The sequence below is a fragment of the Artemia franciscana genome, chromosome 16, assembly GCF_032884065.1.
Source record: "Artemia franciscana chromosome 16, ASM3288406v1, whole genome shotgun sequence".
NCBI classification, from domain to species: domain Eukaryota; kingdom Metazoa; phylum Arthropoda; class Branchiopoda; order Anostraca; family Artemiidae; genus Artemia; species Artemia franciscana.
In genome coordinates, this window is record NC_088878.1 from 31,528,549 (window position 1) to 31,544,840 (window position 16,292).

Below are 16,292 nucleotides of genomic sequence, written 5' to 3' on the forward strand. Positions count from 1 at the left end.
AGCCTTTGTAGCCTGACTCAGTTTGGCGACTGCACCCGTTTAAATAATACTACATCAAGTACTGTGCGGTTCTTGGTATGCTAGAAAGTTTTGAGCCTACTCATAGTTTTACTAGTACCGTAAATTACTAGTACCGTTTAAAAAATATCTGGTCAGAATTTATGCGAGGAATTTCAATTTGAAACAATTTTGAAATTGAATTTCAACAATGAATTGAAAATGTTAAAAAAAGATTAACAATGAATTTTAAGTTCATCATTTTAACGTTTTTCAAGGGAGAGTCTTTGGGTTAATGTGGTTTTAAGAGGATACAGGGAGGTTAATGAAGGTTTGAAACAATTTTGAAATTGAATTTCACCAGTGAACCGAAAATGTTAAAAAGAAATTTCAACAATGAATTTAGTTCATCATTTTTAAGGGAGAGTCTTTGGGTTAATGTGGTTTTAAGACGATACAGGGAGAGAAATGAAGGTTTGAAACAATTCTAAGAGGTTGCTTCCTGGCCGTCGCTGGCACAAAGGGTGTCAAAGTGACCGTTTAATTTGCTGGGTCTTTTTTACACGGAGAAGTAGCAAGCTTGTCGCCCAACTTTACTGTGGTGGGGATCGAACCGTACTTTGCTTGAGAGGTGTGATAGGTCAACGACAAACCAAAAGAACAAATACATCTATCAAATGTTGGTCAGGCCCTTCTTTACAATTGAACTCTGCTCTTTCTCTCTTTTCTCTCTTTCTTACTTGTATCTGCTGTTGGGAAAAAGTGAATAAAAACGCTTTCCATGTTCATTGGAAAGACGAGTGGTAACTGTAAGTTGGTCCTCTGCTCATTATAATAGTTCTCCTTCTTTCTTTAGTAAAAGAAAAATAACAATGGAAATTAGTGTGCTTATCAATTAGTAAAATATACCTGTTATGGTAGGCAATATGACAAAATTTTGATTTGCTTTTAAAGACGAGAAAGAGGGAAAATCAATTTGTTTTTAATTTGGAAAGACAAAAACGACAAAATTAGGTCCAATCTTATTTAAAAGTGAGCCAAAATATTTGCGTTGTTGTCATTCATCAACAACAACAAAAGAAAAAGAAAATCCAAAATACTGTAAAACGTATAAATATAAAAGCTACAGCAATGAGGCGACCACGCCTCAAGCCTTCTAAAAGGCCAAAGTCGTATGTGCTTTACTGAAAACCATATATATTTTGAACTGTTGCAGAACACATTAGAGACAAATTGCTTATTTTGTCGTAGGACAGCTTCGGATTGATCAAAACTCAAAGATTTGTTGAAAAGACACAAGAAATAATTGGACAGTTTTTGGCCTGCTTGGGTTGCAAACCCTGACTAGGAGTAAAATAAGCTTAATCCGACCATTCAACTTACTCTGTCAAAAAATGAGCTAAGTTATGACTCAGTGCAAGAAAAGCCAAATCGAGCCCAGTTTCTCACAAACAAGTCAAGTGGACTGATTCACTATATTCCCAAATTTACTGTACGTGGGAGCAAAACAAGTACTTTGTGGCAGCAGATTTTCCATTTTGATCCAAAATCTTCGATTTGAATCACGGAGTGGCAACTCTGGCATAGAAACCAATATTTTCTTTTTGACGGGGAAAAATGATACAAAACATTTTCCATGTCGGAGATACAACCAACTAATTATATTTTCCGGCGGGACATGACTTGACAGTTCTTGGCTATCTTGAAAATATAAACGATTCCTTTTTTCTTTTCTTTTTGAAAGTTCAAGCTTTTAGATTTTCGGATAAATGAACTCTTTGAAATATATGTTAATTTGGGGGAAGTGATATGGAAAATAACAAGGTCAATTTGCTGACAGAGCAATAAACTGCTCTTGCGAAAAGAGAACACAATGGACAAAATGGCCATGTTTAGATTTGACAACTGACCGAGGATAGTAAGAGAAAGCGCCTGACCTCGTAAGTCACTGAATAGAAAGAAATTTTTTTCAAGTGAAAGTAAAGAGCGACAGTGAAACGTAAAACAGAGATAAACTATTCTGTATATGAGGGAGTCTGCCGCACCTTCCACCTGCCACTCTTTACGGTACAAATTTGAATGGCAATACATAATCATTTAGTAGCTTTGACTACCCCGTTGTGATGAACTTAAGATTGGCTAGCCATCTTTGATTTTTAAGCAGAACTTTATTAGCTCGCTAAACAGGCTATTGACTTGACATTCTTTATTATTATTATTATTATTATTTTTTAGCGAACTAAGTAAAATCAAATTTACACAACTTGATACTTAAGTGAAATTTCATAAATAAAGCTTTAATTCCTTGAAATCCTTGGCTGAAGAGTTCCATTTAAATTGTTTTCACTTAGCCAACCATGACATACTATTAACACTACATTTACGGAGATTGTGAAGTGTAAAATGAGTCTTGCTTTCTGTGTGAAATAGAAGATTAGCTGATTTTATGCAACGAAACCGTTTCAGATTTTTTAAGAGGAGGTTTGGTTCATCTTATTTTAGTTGGTCTGACATAGAGGACCATATTGATTGTGGATTATAAGGATTACGTATTATTGACCATGTGGACTAGATTTGGGCTTATATTGATTTTAAATGCCCGTCTGATTGGATGGGAACATGTGCTGACACGTATAGGATGTGTATATCTATGGCTGACGTTAGGGGATTTTTAGCTCGATTGTACCGTCGAATTAGCTTTATTCTTCTTACATGTGTCTGTCAAGGGCATGTACTTTATTAGCAGGGTTTGAGTCAGAGCCCTATTTTTAAACATATTCAGCATCAAGCTTGCGTTAGATAGTTTCTGGTTGCCCCAGGATTCCTGGACAGATGTAAAAACCTACTCGTATGTGTAAAAAATTCATTTGACGTAATCCTGGAAATCCAGGGTTGAATGAGACGTCAGAGCTAATCGTTGATCAGAGTTCCACTTTGAAAATCTTAGTTGACACCTTTGGGATGGTTTAGTCCGTAATTTACAGTTTCTGTCCGTAACGACAATTTTGGTTCACTGGATTGATTTCAAAATCGACAGCTTTCTTCGGCAATTTGGAAAGTGAGTCTCCCACTAAGGCAACATCATCTATAAAATCTTATTCAAAGGAGAATTCTTTTGCAAACTTTGGGCCAAGAGGTTTCTTCTGGGAGGTCTTTTGCTTTTTATGGTCTTTAATTCAGTTGAGTACGATGTCACCCACCTCTGACAGACTCGGACTGAAAAATAGTTACTTTTATTGCCGTCCCATAGAATGCAGCCCTTGGTGTCTGCGTAGAAGGCTTTCAACTCATAGGTAAGTTTATTTGGTAGCCTTACAGCATATAGAATGAACCTCAATGACTAACGATTTATGGGGTCAAGTTTGGCCTTGAAGACACCAAAAGCAGTTTAAGTAGATCTGTCCAATAACTTTTCAGTACACTATTATGAATGCTTGCGAATACTGGTTGTAAAGCCGCTTCTCATTAAAACTTTTTTATTTAAGGGACCTGTTGTGATTGCCTCCTCCCAAGGGGGTGTTGACATCGAAGAAGTGGCTGCTGATAATCCCAATGCTATTCTTAAAGAGCCTATTGACACAATGACAGGTAAAAACAAAATTAATTTTCCTTGTTTTTCAAGGTCATAGAAATATTGTTTTCAACTTTTCTTCGCTGTCATATGGACTTCTACATCCCTTTCCCTTCTTTAAAACTAGGAAACAGTTTCTTGTTCACAATGGTTGTATGTTCTGAAAAAAGCTTTAGAAAAATTAGAAATAATTCCAATGAATGTTCCTTAATTTTCCAGGATGTTGCTGCGTTTTATTGATCTCGGAAACTTTGACATTAAAATTTCTCCTGGTTTGTTGCCTACAAAGCTTTTATTTTCATTTACTACAGGGAATATTTTGTCAAAGTTTTAATCTTAAGGATTATCTAATGCTTTTTAAGCTGAGGTGTAGATTAAATTTTTTCCATTTCCAGCATAATACCAAGAAAGTCAAGAGTGTAATAAATTAAGGAAGAAAGAGTGTACTTACGTCTCCAGGGATTTCTTCGTTATTGCTGTTGGTAAAATTTTTAAAAACCAACGATGGTTTTTTCTAAAGGATATGACTTGTCTTTCAATGGCTATATCTCAATGTAAAGAATATAAATGTTGTTGTTTTTTATCATTAGCACGAATTTTTTTTTGTAAGATCCATCCAGGTATCAGATTGCTTCATGTTCAGGATAATAGTACTTATAGTAGTTCGATTTCGCTTCGGCAGACGATTTCCACATCGATAAGATCCGTCCAGGTCACCTCACTGTCAAGCATGGCTTGGGCTTCGTCCAGGTGTGATTGGATATCGCCACTATTAGTATGTAATTGTTGCCTAGTATGTGTTTTTTTTTACTTTAAATCTTTAAAATATTATTTTTGGGTAAAAAGGACACCATTTGGGTAGTATATGCCTATTGAGTTTGATTTTTGAACTCCTTTATTGAACTCCCAGGATCGTAATCAAAAAGCGCAGAAACCCTAAATACTAATGTTGATTTGAACCAAATTCCATTAGTGAAAATCTGTGTTTTGATTATGAACTTTCATATTGTAGACTACTATTAGCCGCAGCGAGCAACGGTAGTCGAGTTTATTGCACAGTGGACATGCAATTCCAATTCTTTCGGGGCTGCGGCTGGAGTCCTGGTATTGCCGGACCTTCAGCTTGGGGTCAATGTTGGGACTTATGCCCCCTCCTGAAATGTTTGTCTGATTGTAAAAACGTAAAAGGAATGTATATTAACGATTTTTTTGTTTCTAATTTTGTTTTGTAAAACACCCCGAAAAATAGCCACCCCCACGAACAAAAATCCTTGCTAAGATACTCCCTTAATGACCATGAGTTGAAAGTATTACACCATTTCCGTATGGGCAAGGGTTGGTGGGAGACTGGAAAGAGCGCAGCTCCAAGGGCCTCACTTTCTGCCTTTCAATAAGGCAAATGACCTGCTTGCTTCTGGGGCCGCATGGAACATGTTGACCCGGTCGCACATTTTTTGAAATTTTTGGTCGTTATTATTAAAGTTGTCATCCTTATATTTTAACCTGATACCTTGTTTAGCTGATTACACACCTTGGACTTCAAAGGATGCTTTCCTTCAACCGGGTTCGGGCCTTGAAAAAGGGCACTTCTGTGCAATTTATTGAGTCCTACCTGAAGTTTCTATGTTCATTCGCTGTATATAATGGAACTTGGAGAAACACGTGAGAAACCTATCATACTATACTGAAGCTCTGCTAGTAAGTCGGTTCTAAAGAAAACAAATTTTTCGCTGGATTTCTTCTGTGTAACTATGACCAAATCTGGCTGTGTTATTAAATCTTCTTTTATTTACCTTTAAACATTATATCCTTCTTAATGCAACATGCCTGGAATGTTTATTTGTTTTATAAAGTAAAGAAATAACATTCTAGATCATGAACTCTCAGTAAGCACATTCTCATAGTTCAACAAAAAAGCAAAGAACAAAGAGGAAGTTTCCTTGGAAATTGTCCTTCTCCTCTTGGGAGTAAATATTAAGCGAGAAACAGTAACTCAAATGCTAAACCAGGTCACGTATAGATTTTCATTTTCAAAATAATCAATAAAAAGCTTTAAAAATCTTTCAGAGAAAACTAAACCTATACGTAATTTGGCTACAACTATAAATTATTTTCCGGTACTTAAGGTACCAAGGACAATGGAAATGAAATCTGATTGTTTGAATTGGTTAATTGGAAGTTTGCAAAACTATATATCTATTAAAAAAAATTCAAATAGGGAATTCATTTCTAATGAAAAAGATTTCTTAAAGCAGTTATGCTGTTTTTGGTGGTAGTGGGTGCCAAATTTAAAAGAAAAAGAACGTGAGTGAAAAATCAGCAAAAAGAAACGAAACACGTGCCACCAAACACCCTTGGCTTTCTTGTGAAGGTGTAAATGTGTTTGGGAGTCAATTGATTGTTAATGTCTAAGTTTACCCGATGAAAAGCTTTGTTAACTGTAACTGGTTAATTTTGCTTATCTATTTTCACGGTTTAAAGTGGCAACATTGACGGAGATGTGACACTGACCTAAAACACTTCATAATTTTGAAACAACAAACATTAAAATCTTAGAAACTTGCTTTTTTCAGGTACGAATTGGCGCAAGATAGGTCAATGGGGAATACTGTTCTTGTTGATGTTGATCAAAATTTAGATTTTTTGATACTTTAAGGTTGACTGCCTTCAGCATGTAATCATTGGACACAAGGAGATAAAACAGAGATGGAAGGGATAAAATTGGGGGTGTCCACTGTAGCAATATTTTTCTAATACCCCTCATCCTTCTAAACATTGAATCCTCAAGACCTGAAAGGTTATTTTTTACCCTTAGAAAAACAAGTTGCATATGATATTTGCATATGGAAAACAAGTTGCATATGGTATTTGCGTATGGAAAACAGGTTACATATGGTATTTGCATATGGAAAACAAATTGCATGTGGTATTTGCATATGGAAAAAAAGTTGCATATGGTATTTGCATATGGAAAACAAGTTGCATTTGGTATTTGCATATGGAAAACAAGTTGCATATGGTATTTGCATATGGAAAACAAGTTGTATATGTATTTGCGTATGGAAAACAAGTTGCATTTGGTATTTGCATATGGAAAACAAGTTGCATATGGTATTTGCGTATGGAAAACAAGTTGCATTTGGTGTTTGCATATGGAAAACAAGTTGCATATGGTATTTGCATATGGAAAAGAAGTTGCATATGGTATTTGCGTATGGAAAACAAATTGCATTTGGTGTTTGCATATGGAAAACAAGTTGCATATGGTATTTGCATATGGAAAACAAGTTGCATTTGGTGTTTGCATATGGAAAACAAGTTGCATATGGCATTTGCATATGGAAAACAAGTTGCATATGGTATTTGCATATGGAAAACAAGTTGCATATGGTATTTGCGTATGGAAAACAAGTTGCATTTGGTGTTTGCTTATGGAAAACAAGTTGCATATGGTATTTGCATATGGAAAACAAGTTGCATATGGTATTTGCGTATGTAAAACAAGTTGCATTTGGTGTTTGCATATGGAAAACAAGTTGCATCTGGTATTTGCATATGGAAAACAAGTTGCATTTGGTGTTTGGATATGGAAAACAAGTTGCATATGGTATTTGCATATGGAAAACAAGTTGCATATGGTATTTGCATATGGAAAACAAGTTGCATATGGTATTTGCGTATGGAAAACAAGTTGCATTTCGTGTTTGCATATGGGAAACAAGTTGCATATGGTATTTGGATATGGAAAACAAGTTGCATATGGTATTTGCATATGGAAAATAAGTTGCATATGATATTTTAAAGAGAGAGAAATAGAGATTGATATTTTTAAAAACTATCGTAGCATAGCTAAATTCAGTTTTCTTACAAAATTATACGTTTAAACAAAAATCACACATTACAACTGAGCATTGAAAATTGATGAAAAGAAAGGCACAAATGAGTTGGCGTAACGATTAATTCGTACTTTAGGGGGTACATATGGTATTTGCATATGGAAAACAAGTTGTATATGGTATTTACACTTAGAAAACACGTTGCATATGATATTTGGATATGGAAAACAAGTTGCATATGGTATTTGCATATGGGAAAGAAGTTGCATATGATGCATATGATTGCATATGATTTTTAGAACGGACATAAGTTTAATAAAAAGTAATAAGTTTTTTTTTTCAGTGAAAGAAAAAAAAACGTAAAACGTAAAACATAAAACCGACAAATTATTTTATTTATGAGGGGAATCTGTCATCCTCTAAATCCCTCCTCTCTTTACGCTAAAGTTTTAATTTATTACAAACATTAACTATTCTCTCAATTAATCATAATTAAAGTTTACATTAAAAAGCGCAAGCTTTGTCGGGGGTGGCAGTTATGTCGTGAGATTTATTAATAGAGTCTTGTCAAAAAAGGAACACTAGATCTGAAGTTTTTTTCGCATTGATTAATACCAATTTGTTTAACCAAGAATAAAAATTGTTGACTACAAAAGGATTATCTAATCATTTTTGTCTTGGAAATTTCCTGGAAGTAAAAACAAGTCATTTGTCTTTTTGCTACGTTGGAGTTCTTTGTTATAGATAATCAGTCAAGCGAATCTGTCTTAAGTTGCAGAGATTTTTCAAACCGTCATTAAAAAAAAAAGAAATGTATATGGAAGAGCTAGCAAAAAAGCAACATGTCTATCCTTCAATAATGGTTTTCTGTGGTATAGAGATGCTTTTTTTGCCTAGTGTCAGCAAAAAAAGTCAAAGGCTTTGCCAAAAGCATTTTTCTTGGTAACTCAGTGTTTCTGTCGTAGTACTCTTTTCTTTCTTCTTCTCTCTTTATCTCTCATTCTATATCCTCTCTCGTTCCTTCTCTCTTTCTCTTCTCTCGTTTTCCCTCTATACATCCTTAAAATTATACCTATGTTACGGTGAAAGACTGAAATCTGGTAAATGTCGACATTCACCGGTGAATGCCAGAAATTCCTTTTTCTCTGCTTAGATTCAGTCAATTTTGCCAGTCAGATGCAAGGTTTGTTGGTAAAAGTTAAAGTTAGGTTATGCTAAATTAGGTTATAAGTCTCAGAAATGGGTTAGAAACCTAGCCTAACGTGTCGCCATCTAGCCTTGCATAACACTGACAAAGCTGAGTAAATCCAAGCAGAAAAAAAGGAATTTCGAACATTTACCAATGAATTTCGACATTCTCCCATTTCGGTCTTTCACCGTAGCACATATACTAGTCAAATAAAAACAAGGACAAATTTTTTCCAGTGAAAAAAATAGTTTATTTTGGAACTTTGATCCAACTAGTTTTCAAAAACAGAAAAGCAAAAGTTCTGTGTGGATTAAAAGCAGATATAATGATAAAACAGATATATACAGCAGATATAATATATTGTGATTTGAATCAAAACAGACACAGATAAGCAAAATGAATGAAGAAACTTATATTTAGTTCAAGTTAGATATAGAAATAAAAATAAAAACTAAAAAATAGCTGAGGCAAGAGGAAATCGAACAAAAATTATGCATTTACAATTTCCTGCATATACAGCCAAAATATAAAGGAAGGTATAGGGAAGTACGTTTGTGTAAGGACAATGAACTCCGTAAAAATAATATTTAGTCCATTTTGTTAGATTGTCCTGGAGGAGGGTTTTGGACTATTCTGGTAGATAGTTCCCTATGCGCATGTGTACAATAGGCTATTTGTGAAAAGCTAAGATTACATTTTAGGTGAACTTAGTTTCTACATATATTAAAATGCGATGAACGTTTTCAATAATTTTTGCCTGTAGGTAGTTTTGTCAGTGTCTTTCTTAATCTTGGTAAACCCCCTTCCCCTAAAAGAAAATAGATAAATAAAAAACGAAATCTGATCAATAAACTTTAGTAGCTATCACATATAAGCTGGTAGGAGCCGTAAAATATTTATAATTTATAAATACATATTAAAATATCTATAATGTTTTATAAGTAAGAAGATATTACAACTTTTAGAATGTAAAAGAAGTACTTTTTGGTTTTTGTTTTTTTTAGAATTGATTTTTCTTTTTTTTGTCACAAATTTGATAAGTCAGGCTGTTTCATTATTGTACGTTTTGAGTATCAAACAAGTTGCAACTCTGGCCGTCCCGAAAGTTTCCATATCTTTAAGACACCCAATCCTTCGGAATAAATGATGGTTATGCAAGTTCTTGTGTCTTGTACGACATCAGCTCTCACGTTCTCACAGTAGCGAAAAGTCCTATACTCTCTATTCAAGATTTTTACCGCATATTAGTCTAGAACTTTCTTCATACCTCCGCCTCTTCGCGCACGCGCAATGACAAATATTTAGCGCTGTTCATATACTGTGATCTGACTGATTGCCGAGAAGTACAGTATAAGTATATATATGTGTATATATATATATATATATATATATATATATATATATATATATATATATATATATATAAACAGTAGCAAATACCTATGCTCTCTATTAAACATTTTTGACACATTTCAGTCTAGATCTCTCTTCATGACTCCCGCCTCTTCGGACACGCGCAATGATAAATGTTTATTGCATTATGTCGTGCTTATTGGGAATTATTGCTGTGACGTGCAGAGAGAAGTCCTTTTACAAGTGCTTTGTCATTATTGAGTTATCTTTTCGCTATTATTCGTATATATACTTATACTGGGGCCAAAGAGCTACTGGAGCTATTGCTGTGACACGCAGAGTGATATCATTTTCCGAGCACTTTAATCTGCATCATTCCTGAAGAATCTTTTCGCTTCTATTCATAACTACTTCTCCTGTTTCACGTTCTGTTGAAGGCTGCAAACCAGTTACTACGTATGGACTTTTAAGATGTTTGCAGACCTTCAAAAGGAAACACTCGTCCTTCGCCATCAGTGAAATCGACAAGCGTCTTCTTGGTTTTCAGAGGCAAATTCAATTCTCATTTATTCTTGCACTTACAGTTATCTTACTATCAAGACAGGTCTTGGGGTTAGATGGCTAGGACACGTTCTGCAGATGAAGGATGACAGGTTGCCAAAAATCGTCCTTGTGGTCAACCATATAGGTTCAAACAAAAACAGTACATCCCCGAATGGTGCGGGAGGACTTGGTAAAAAACATTTAACGGAAATTTCTTGGGAGGGTGTAAAAAGAGAAGTTTTGAATAGATTGGGAAGAAGAAGGAGCATATGTAGCTGTGTTGGGTCGGCTTGATGCTGCAATGAGTTGCTATTAGTATTAGTAGTTTTCGAGATATTGCTGAGTTTTTCAACATTTATTTTTGTTTTTGCAACCACTTTATTCTCGATCTAATGAAACCGCTGTGGCAAAATTACAAGTTAATTTGATGCTCCAAAAATTTAAAAAAGATCTCTCAAGGAGAGATTTGTTTTCCATTTTCTTGCTTTCCTAACCAATCAAGCTGATTAGAAGACTCTGGAGGTATTTTCCTCTTATCGTGTCTTTCTTAATTCTGCTTCACTGGTCAAAGGAGCAGTAAGCAATGAAGCTTACTTTAGTGCAGCTAGGAGAAGCAATTAAAGAAAGTTTAAAGCAGGATCTTCAGTAGAAGGAAACTTAAAAAAAAGTTAATTAGAAGATAAACTTTCGGTTGAAATCAGTGTTGTAGAAAAAATATTGATCACTTTAATTGTTTAAATACAGTACCAGGAGACCAAGCATCGGTTGGTGAAGCAAATTTTTGACATAAACGGTGTCTGGTATATCCCGCCTCCGCTGAAAATTCTCCCGTGAAGACAATCCCCCATACCATAATTCACACAAAAATAATGTTTGAATTTTCTAGATTTAGTTGAATTGACATTAATTTTATTTATTTTGCCTAGTATTTTCGTGAACTGGTGCTCCTAAACTATTTTAAGGAATAACAAACTTGCCTTACTAACAATCAAGTCTAATATAACAATATTTTTATTTAAATATGTAAGATCGGTTTCGAAGTCAATTGACCTAGTTAATCAACCTGCAAGATTCAATTGATCCGCAATGCGGTGCATTTATTAAACAATCGCTGTATACAAATCTGATACAAATAGGATTCAAATACCATGCAAAATTAACCCAGGTCGGAACGTTTAAGAATAGTAATGACATGGTCGATATTCACTCACCCTTTTCCAGCTGTCAACCTTCATTTTGGTAAATTTTCCGGTTGTTGGGTCTCTATTTTCTGTTACCAGACGATTTTCAAAGTATATTGAGGGCCGTGGGAAGTGGAGGCGAATTTTTCAAGGGTTGCAGCCTATTTCGATCGTTTTCTCCGAAAAGTGTCAGCGTGTCCGTTTTTAGAAAATATCAGAAAAGGGATATATACTATTATGGCTCTCTAAAAGATATGAGATTATTGAGCCTTTCAGCATCCTATTCAAAAGTGTTTAAGCTCTCTCTTGTCTGGATTTCTGTTGTGCCTTGTCTGAATCGGTGAAAAACCTTAACAAGGATCCTTCATTTTTGGGCAATAGCGCGAATAAGGCGAATAGTGTTTATAACGCTACAGTAGAATACAGCTCTATTTTTCTTATTTATTTTTGTATTTAACCAAAACCCGATTACTGGTTCGGAATGGGAATTTCCTGGAAGCAGAGGAAAGCGTTATTTCTTCTAATCGTCTTATGTCTGCTAATATGGAGACAAAAATACGAGGGAGGTGTGCTGTAGCGTAATTTTGCCAAAGTCCTGGGGGAGGTTGGGGTAAGATTTGGAGACAATTGTTTCAAATCAAGTGAAAATGCCAGTGAAAACTGAAAAATGAGCCGTATAGTAACTAAAAAGGTAAAGATATGCTAAAGAAAACTGACCCATCTCTCTGTAGGCTTATCTTAGTTTTGACAAGATTTTTTGGAGAAACTAAATTTCAGATGGGGTAAGGGGGCAAGCCCCCCCCCCCGTCCCGTAGTAAATTATGCCTAATTAGCAGTGGTTCTTTTAAGCGTATTATAGATGAATTTAGGCTTCTTGTTTAAATATCCACAATTTTTATGTAAGTTTCCTAAGGCCTAAAGGACCTGTAACACCTTATTACACGAGTTAAGATGAGGCTTTGGAATACCCCGTATAACCTGGAAATCTCTTCCCTTTGACTTGTTTTGTCCTTTTAAGGCTTGAAACCACTCATATTAAGAGTCCTAGTGCTATTCGGGCCTAGGTATTTAATGAATTCGTCCTACGTGATCTTTATAATGAGAAATTTTTTAAGTAGATGTCGACGGTGCTTTAATTTAAATGATTCTAAATAGCTATGGATATTTTTATGGTACTTGGTATTAACCAAGTGACATATAGCGATCGCAAATTATGTCGGTCTGTCCCGGTTTTGCTACTTTAGGCGCTTCCAGGTAAGCTGGGACGATGAAATTTGGCAGGCGTATGAGGGACCGGACCAGATTAAATCATAAATAATCGTTTTCCCGAATTGACCATCTGGGGGGGGCGGAGTGGGGGGCCCGTTAATTCGCAAAACATAGAAAAATGTATTTTTAACTTACGAACGATAGATGGGATATTAATGAATTTGATGTTTTGAGGGGTATCGTGTCTCAGAGCTCTTATTTTAAATCTCGATCAGATCCCGTGACATTGGGGGGAGTTGGAGGGGGGAACCTAAAATCTTGGAAAACACTTGAGTGGAGGGATAGGGATGAAACTTGGTGGGAAAAATAAGCAGAAGTCTTGGATACGTAATTGACATAACCGGAACGGATCTGCTCTGTTCGGGGGGTTCTCTGGGGGGGAGGGTAATTCTGAAAAAATTAGAAAAAATGAGGTATTTTTAACTTACGAAGGACTGATCGGATCTTAATGATATTTGAATTTTGGAAGTATATCGTGTCTCAGAGTTCTTATTTTAAATCCCGACTGGATCTGGTGACATTGGGGGAAATTGAGGGGGGGGGGACCTAAAATCTTGGAAAACGCTTAGAGTCGAGGGATCGTGATGAAACTTGGTGGGGAAAATAAGCACAAGTCCTAGATACGTGATTGACATAGCCAGAACGGATCCGCATTCGAAAAAAATTAGATTCTCGTCTTTGGTGCTCTCGTCCATCTGGATTCTCGTCCATCGTCTTTGGTGCTAAAGGAAGCTGTAAATCGTCACGAACAGCTACTGTTGGTTGCGTAAACACAGCAATGCTCTTCCTGGATTCTGATCCGTCGTCTTTGGTGATACAGGAAGCTGTAGGTCGTCACGAACAGCTACCGTTGGCTGTGTAAACACAAAAAAATGCTCTTCCTGGATTCTGATGCGTCGTCTGGTGCTAAAGGAAACTGTAAATGACCAATGACAGCTACCGTTGGCTGCGTAAACGCATCAATGCTCTTCCTGGATTCTGATACGTCGTCTTTGGTGATACAGGAAGCTGCAGATCGTCACGAACATTTACCGTTGGCTGCGTAAACACAAAAAAAATGCTCTTCCTGGATTCTGATGCGTCGTCTTTGGTGATACAGGAAGCTGTAGGTCGTCACGAACAGCTACCGTTGGCTGTGTAAACACAAAAAAATGCTCTTCCTGGATTCTGATCCGTCGTCTGGTGCTAAAGGAAACTGTAAATGACCAATGACAGCTACTGTTGGTTGCGTAAACACAGCAATGCTCTTCCTGGATTCTGATCCGTCGTCTTTGGTGCTAAAGGAAGCTGTAAATCGTCACGAACAGCTACCGTTGGCTGCGTAAACACAGCAATGCTCTTCCTGGATTCTGATCCGTCGTCTTTGGTGCTAAAGGAAGCTGTAAATCGTCACGAACAGCTACTGTTGGCTGCGTAAACACAGCAATGCTCTTCCTGGATTCTGATCCGTCGTCTTTGGTCCTAAAGGAAGCTGTAAATCGTCACGAACAGCTACCGTTGGCTGCGTAAACACAACTCCTTTATAGAATTTTTGTCTTCCCTTGATTTACCTGGCATGTTATAGTGTTTTCGGTTGTGCCTTTAACTAAACTTACAGGTTTGTCGTTTGAAGGTGAGCAAAGGCTTTCCTTGGTTTCATCACCTCAAAATGAACAATATAATGAATCCGCATATTACTTATTGTCAGATCAGTCATGTGAAATACGACGCTGAGCGTCTATATCGTAGAGGCTCAGGATGGCATTTTTGAAGAGGCTATCCTGAGGCTTCGAATGAAGATATTATTTAGATAACAAGATGGTCAAGCTTGTCAATGCCTCCCATGTAACAATTGCCGATTTCATGTTTGCCGATCCATTCCGTTTTCGTTTTGCCGATTTCACCTACTGCTAAGGTTAAGTTTTTCTATCGAGCATGTACTTTTTGACAGAGCCTGCCTCCTAACTAGTTTTATCGTTTTTTAAAGAACATGAAGATTGGTAGCCAATAAAACAGGTAAAGTTGCCTAACCGCCATTCATCTGTAGGTTAATAGCGTTAGAGAATGTCTAAGTGCAAGATTCTGTTTAAACTGAATTCATCCCTTGCGAATTATATTTCTATAATTTGAATTTCTCTGAATGTGAGAATAGATGTCTTATAAGACAAGAAAACTTACTTGGCAGTCAGAATTCTCGTTTGTTTGATATTTAAAGAACATCAGAGCATTTGAACTGCTTATCAGTGAAAACTAAATTCGTCTGTTAAAGCCGAGATGACGCTCACTAAAATCATTTACCACTAAGGGCAAAATTTTCCTTTTTGACCCCTGCAGATTTTTGCTAAAGTGGCCTAAATAGTGTTGCATCCTTTCATAGAGTATTAAAATTGATGTTTTATAAGACAGGAAAACTTGCCCAATCGCCATTTATTTGAAGCTTAAGAGTGTTAGAGAATGTCAAGTACGAGAATCAGTTGAAACTGAACTCGTCCCTTAAGACCATTTCACCGAACATGAGAATCGATGTCTTATAAGACAGGGAAACTTGCCTAACCACCATTATTTAAGACTTAGAAATGCTAGAGACTGTCTAGATCGACTATCAGTTTTGAATTTTTCTCTTAAAACCGAGACGGCGCTGCCTGTTTTCATGTATCACAACAGGATCTTTATTTGAATTTCTGCAAATTTTTCACTAAAACGCCCTAACCAGTTCTGCAGCACATATCAGAGTTAACTTACGTTGTAGCGAAGCAGGAAAAGACGAGATAGGAGGAAAATGTGGTGATATCATTCTACTCAGCTTTTTTCTACAAAAACAGGAAAATGAAAGAACTTTTTCTTCGTTAGAGAGAGAGAAAAACTTTTTATCAGCGCCTGTGTATTTACTTTAAATGTTTGTCCTAGTGGTTTCAGCAAATCGTATCAAATTAAAAAAAAAGGCGTGAGAATAAATAATATTTAAAATTACTCAGTAGTATATCAGATAGTTTTCGGAGAAAAGATCCTTATCTCTTGACGCTGGCTTAACGTTTTGTCAGATTCAAGATAATCATTTTACATACAAAAATATTAAAATTAATCGACAATAACAATATTTGACGTTTATCAGAAGGCTTTATTTAAATTGCAGTGAAGCAAAATGGAAAAAAACCCCATCAGATAAAGTAAAAAGAAAAATTGAAAGATTTATCTAATCAAATTTGATACTCTTGCTTTATGGTTTATTTTTCCTTTTTCCAATCTTTAGGCCCGAAAATCGACAAAGCTCTGCTCTTTTGTTTCTTGTTTCTTCTCTCTTCTTTTTGTTATCTTCGCATTTTTTTCCTCTGTATTTATTTTTATAGTTTTGTATCTCAATAAAATAAAATTGA

The 16,292-nt window shown here is 35.9% G+C and overlaps 1 protein-coding gene across 1 annotated transcript in view; it reads left to right on the top strand.

Moving 5' to 3' along the window:
- Nucleotides 1–16,292, top strand: part of LOC136037343 (succinate--CoA ligase [ADP-forming] subunit beta, mitochondrial-like) — a gene marked incomplete in the record, with an annotated part of 168,344 nt that overhangs the window by 54,256 nt on the left and 97,796 nt on the right. The window contains 1 exon segment of the mRNA XM_065720015.1: nt 3,483–3,585. Within this exon segment, the coding sequence (XP_065576087.1) occupies nt 3,483–3,585 (103 nt within the window).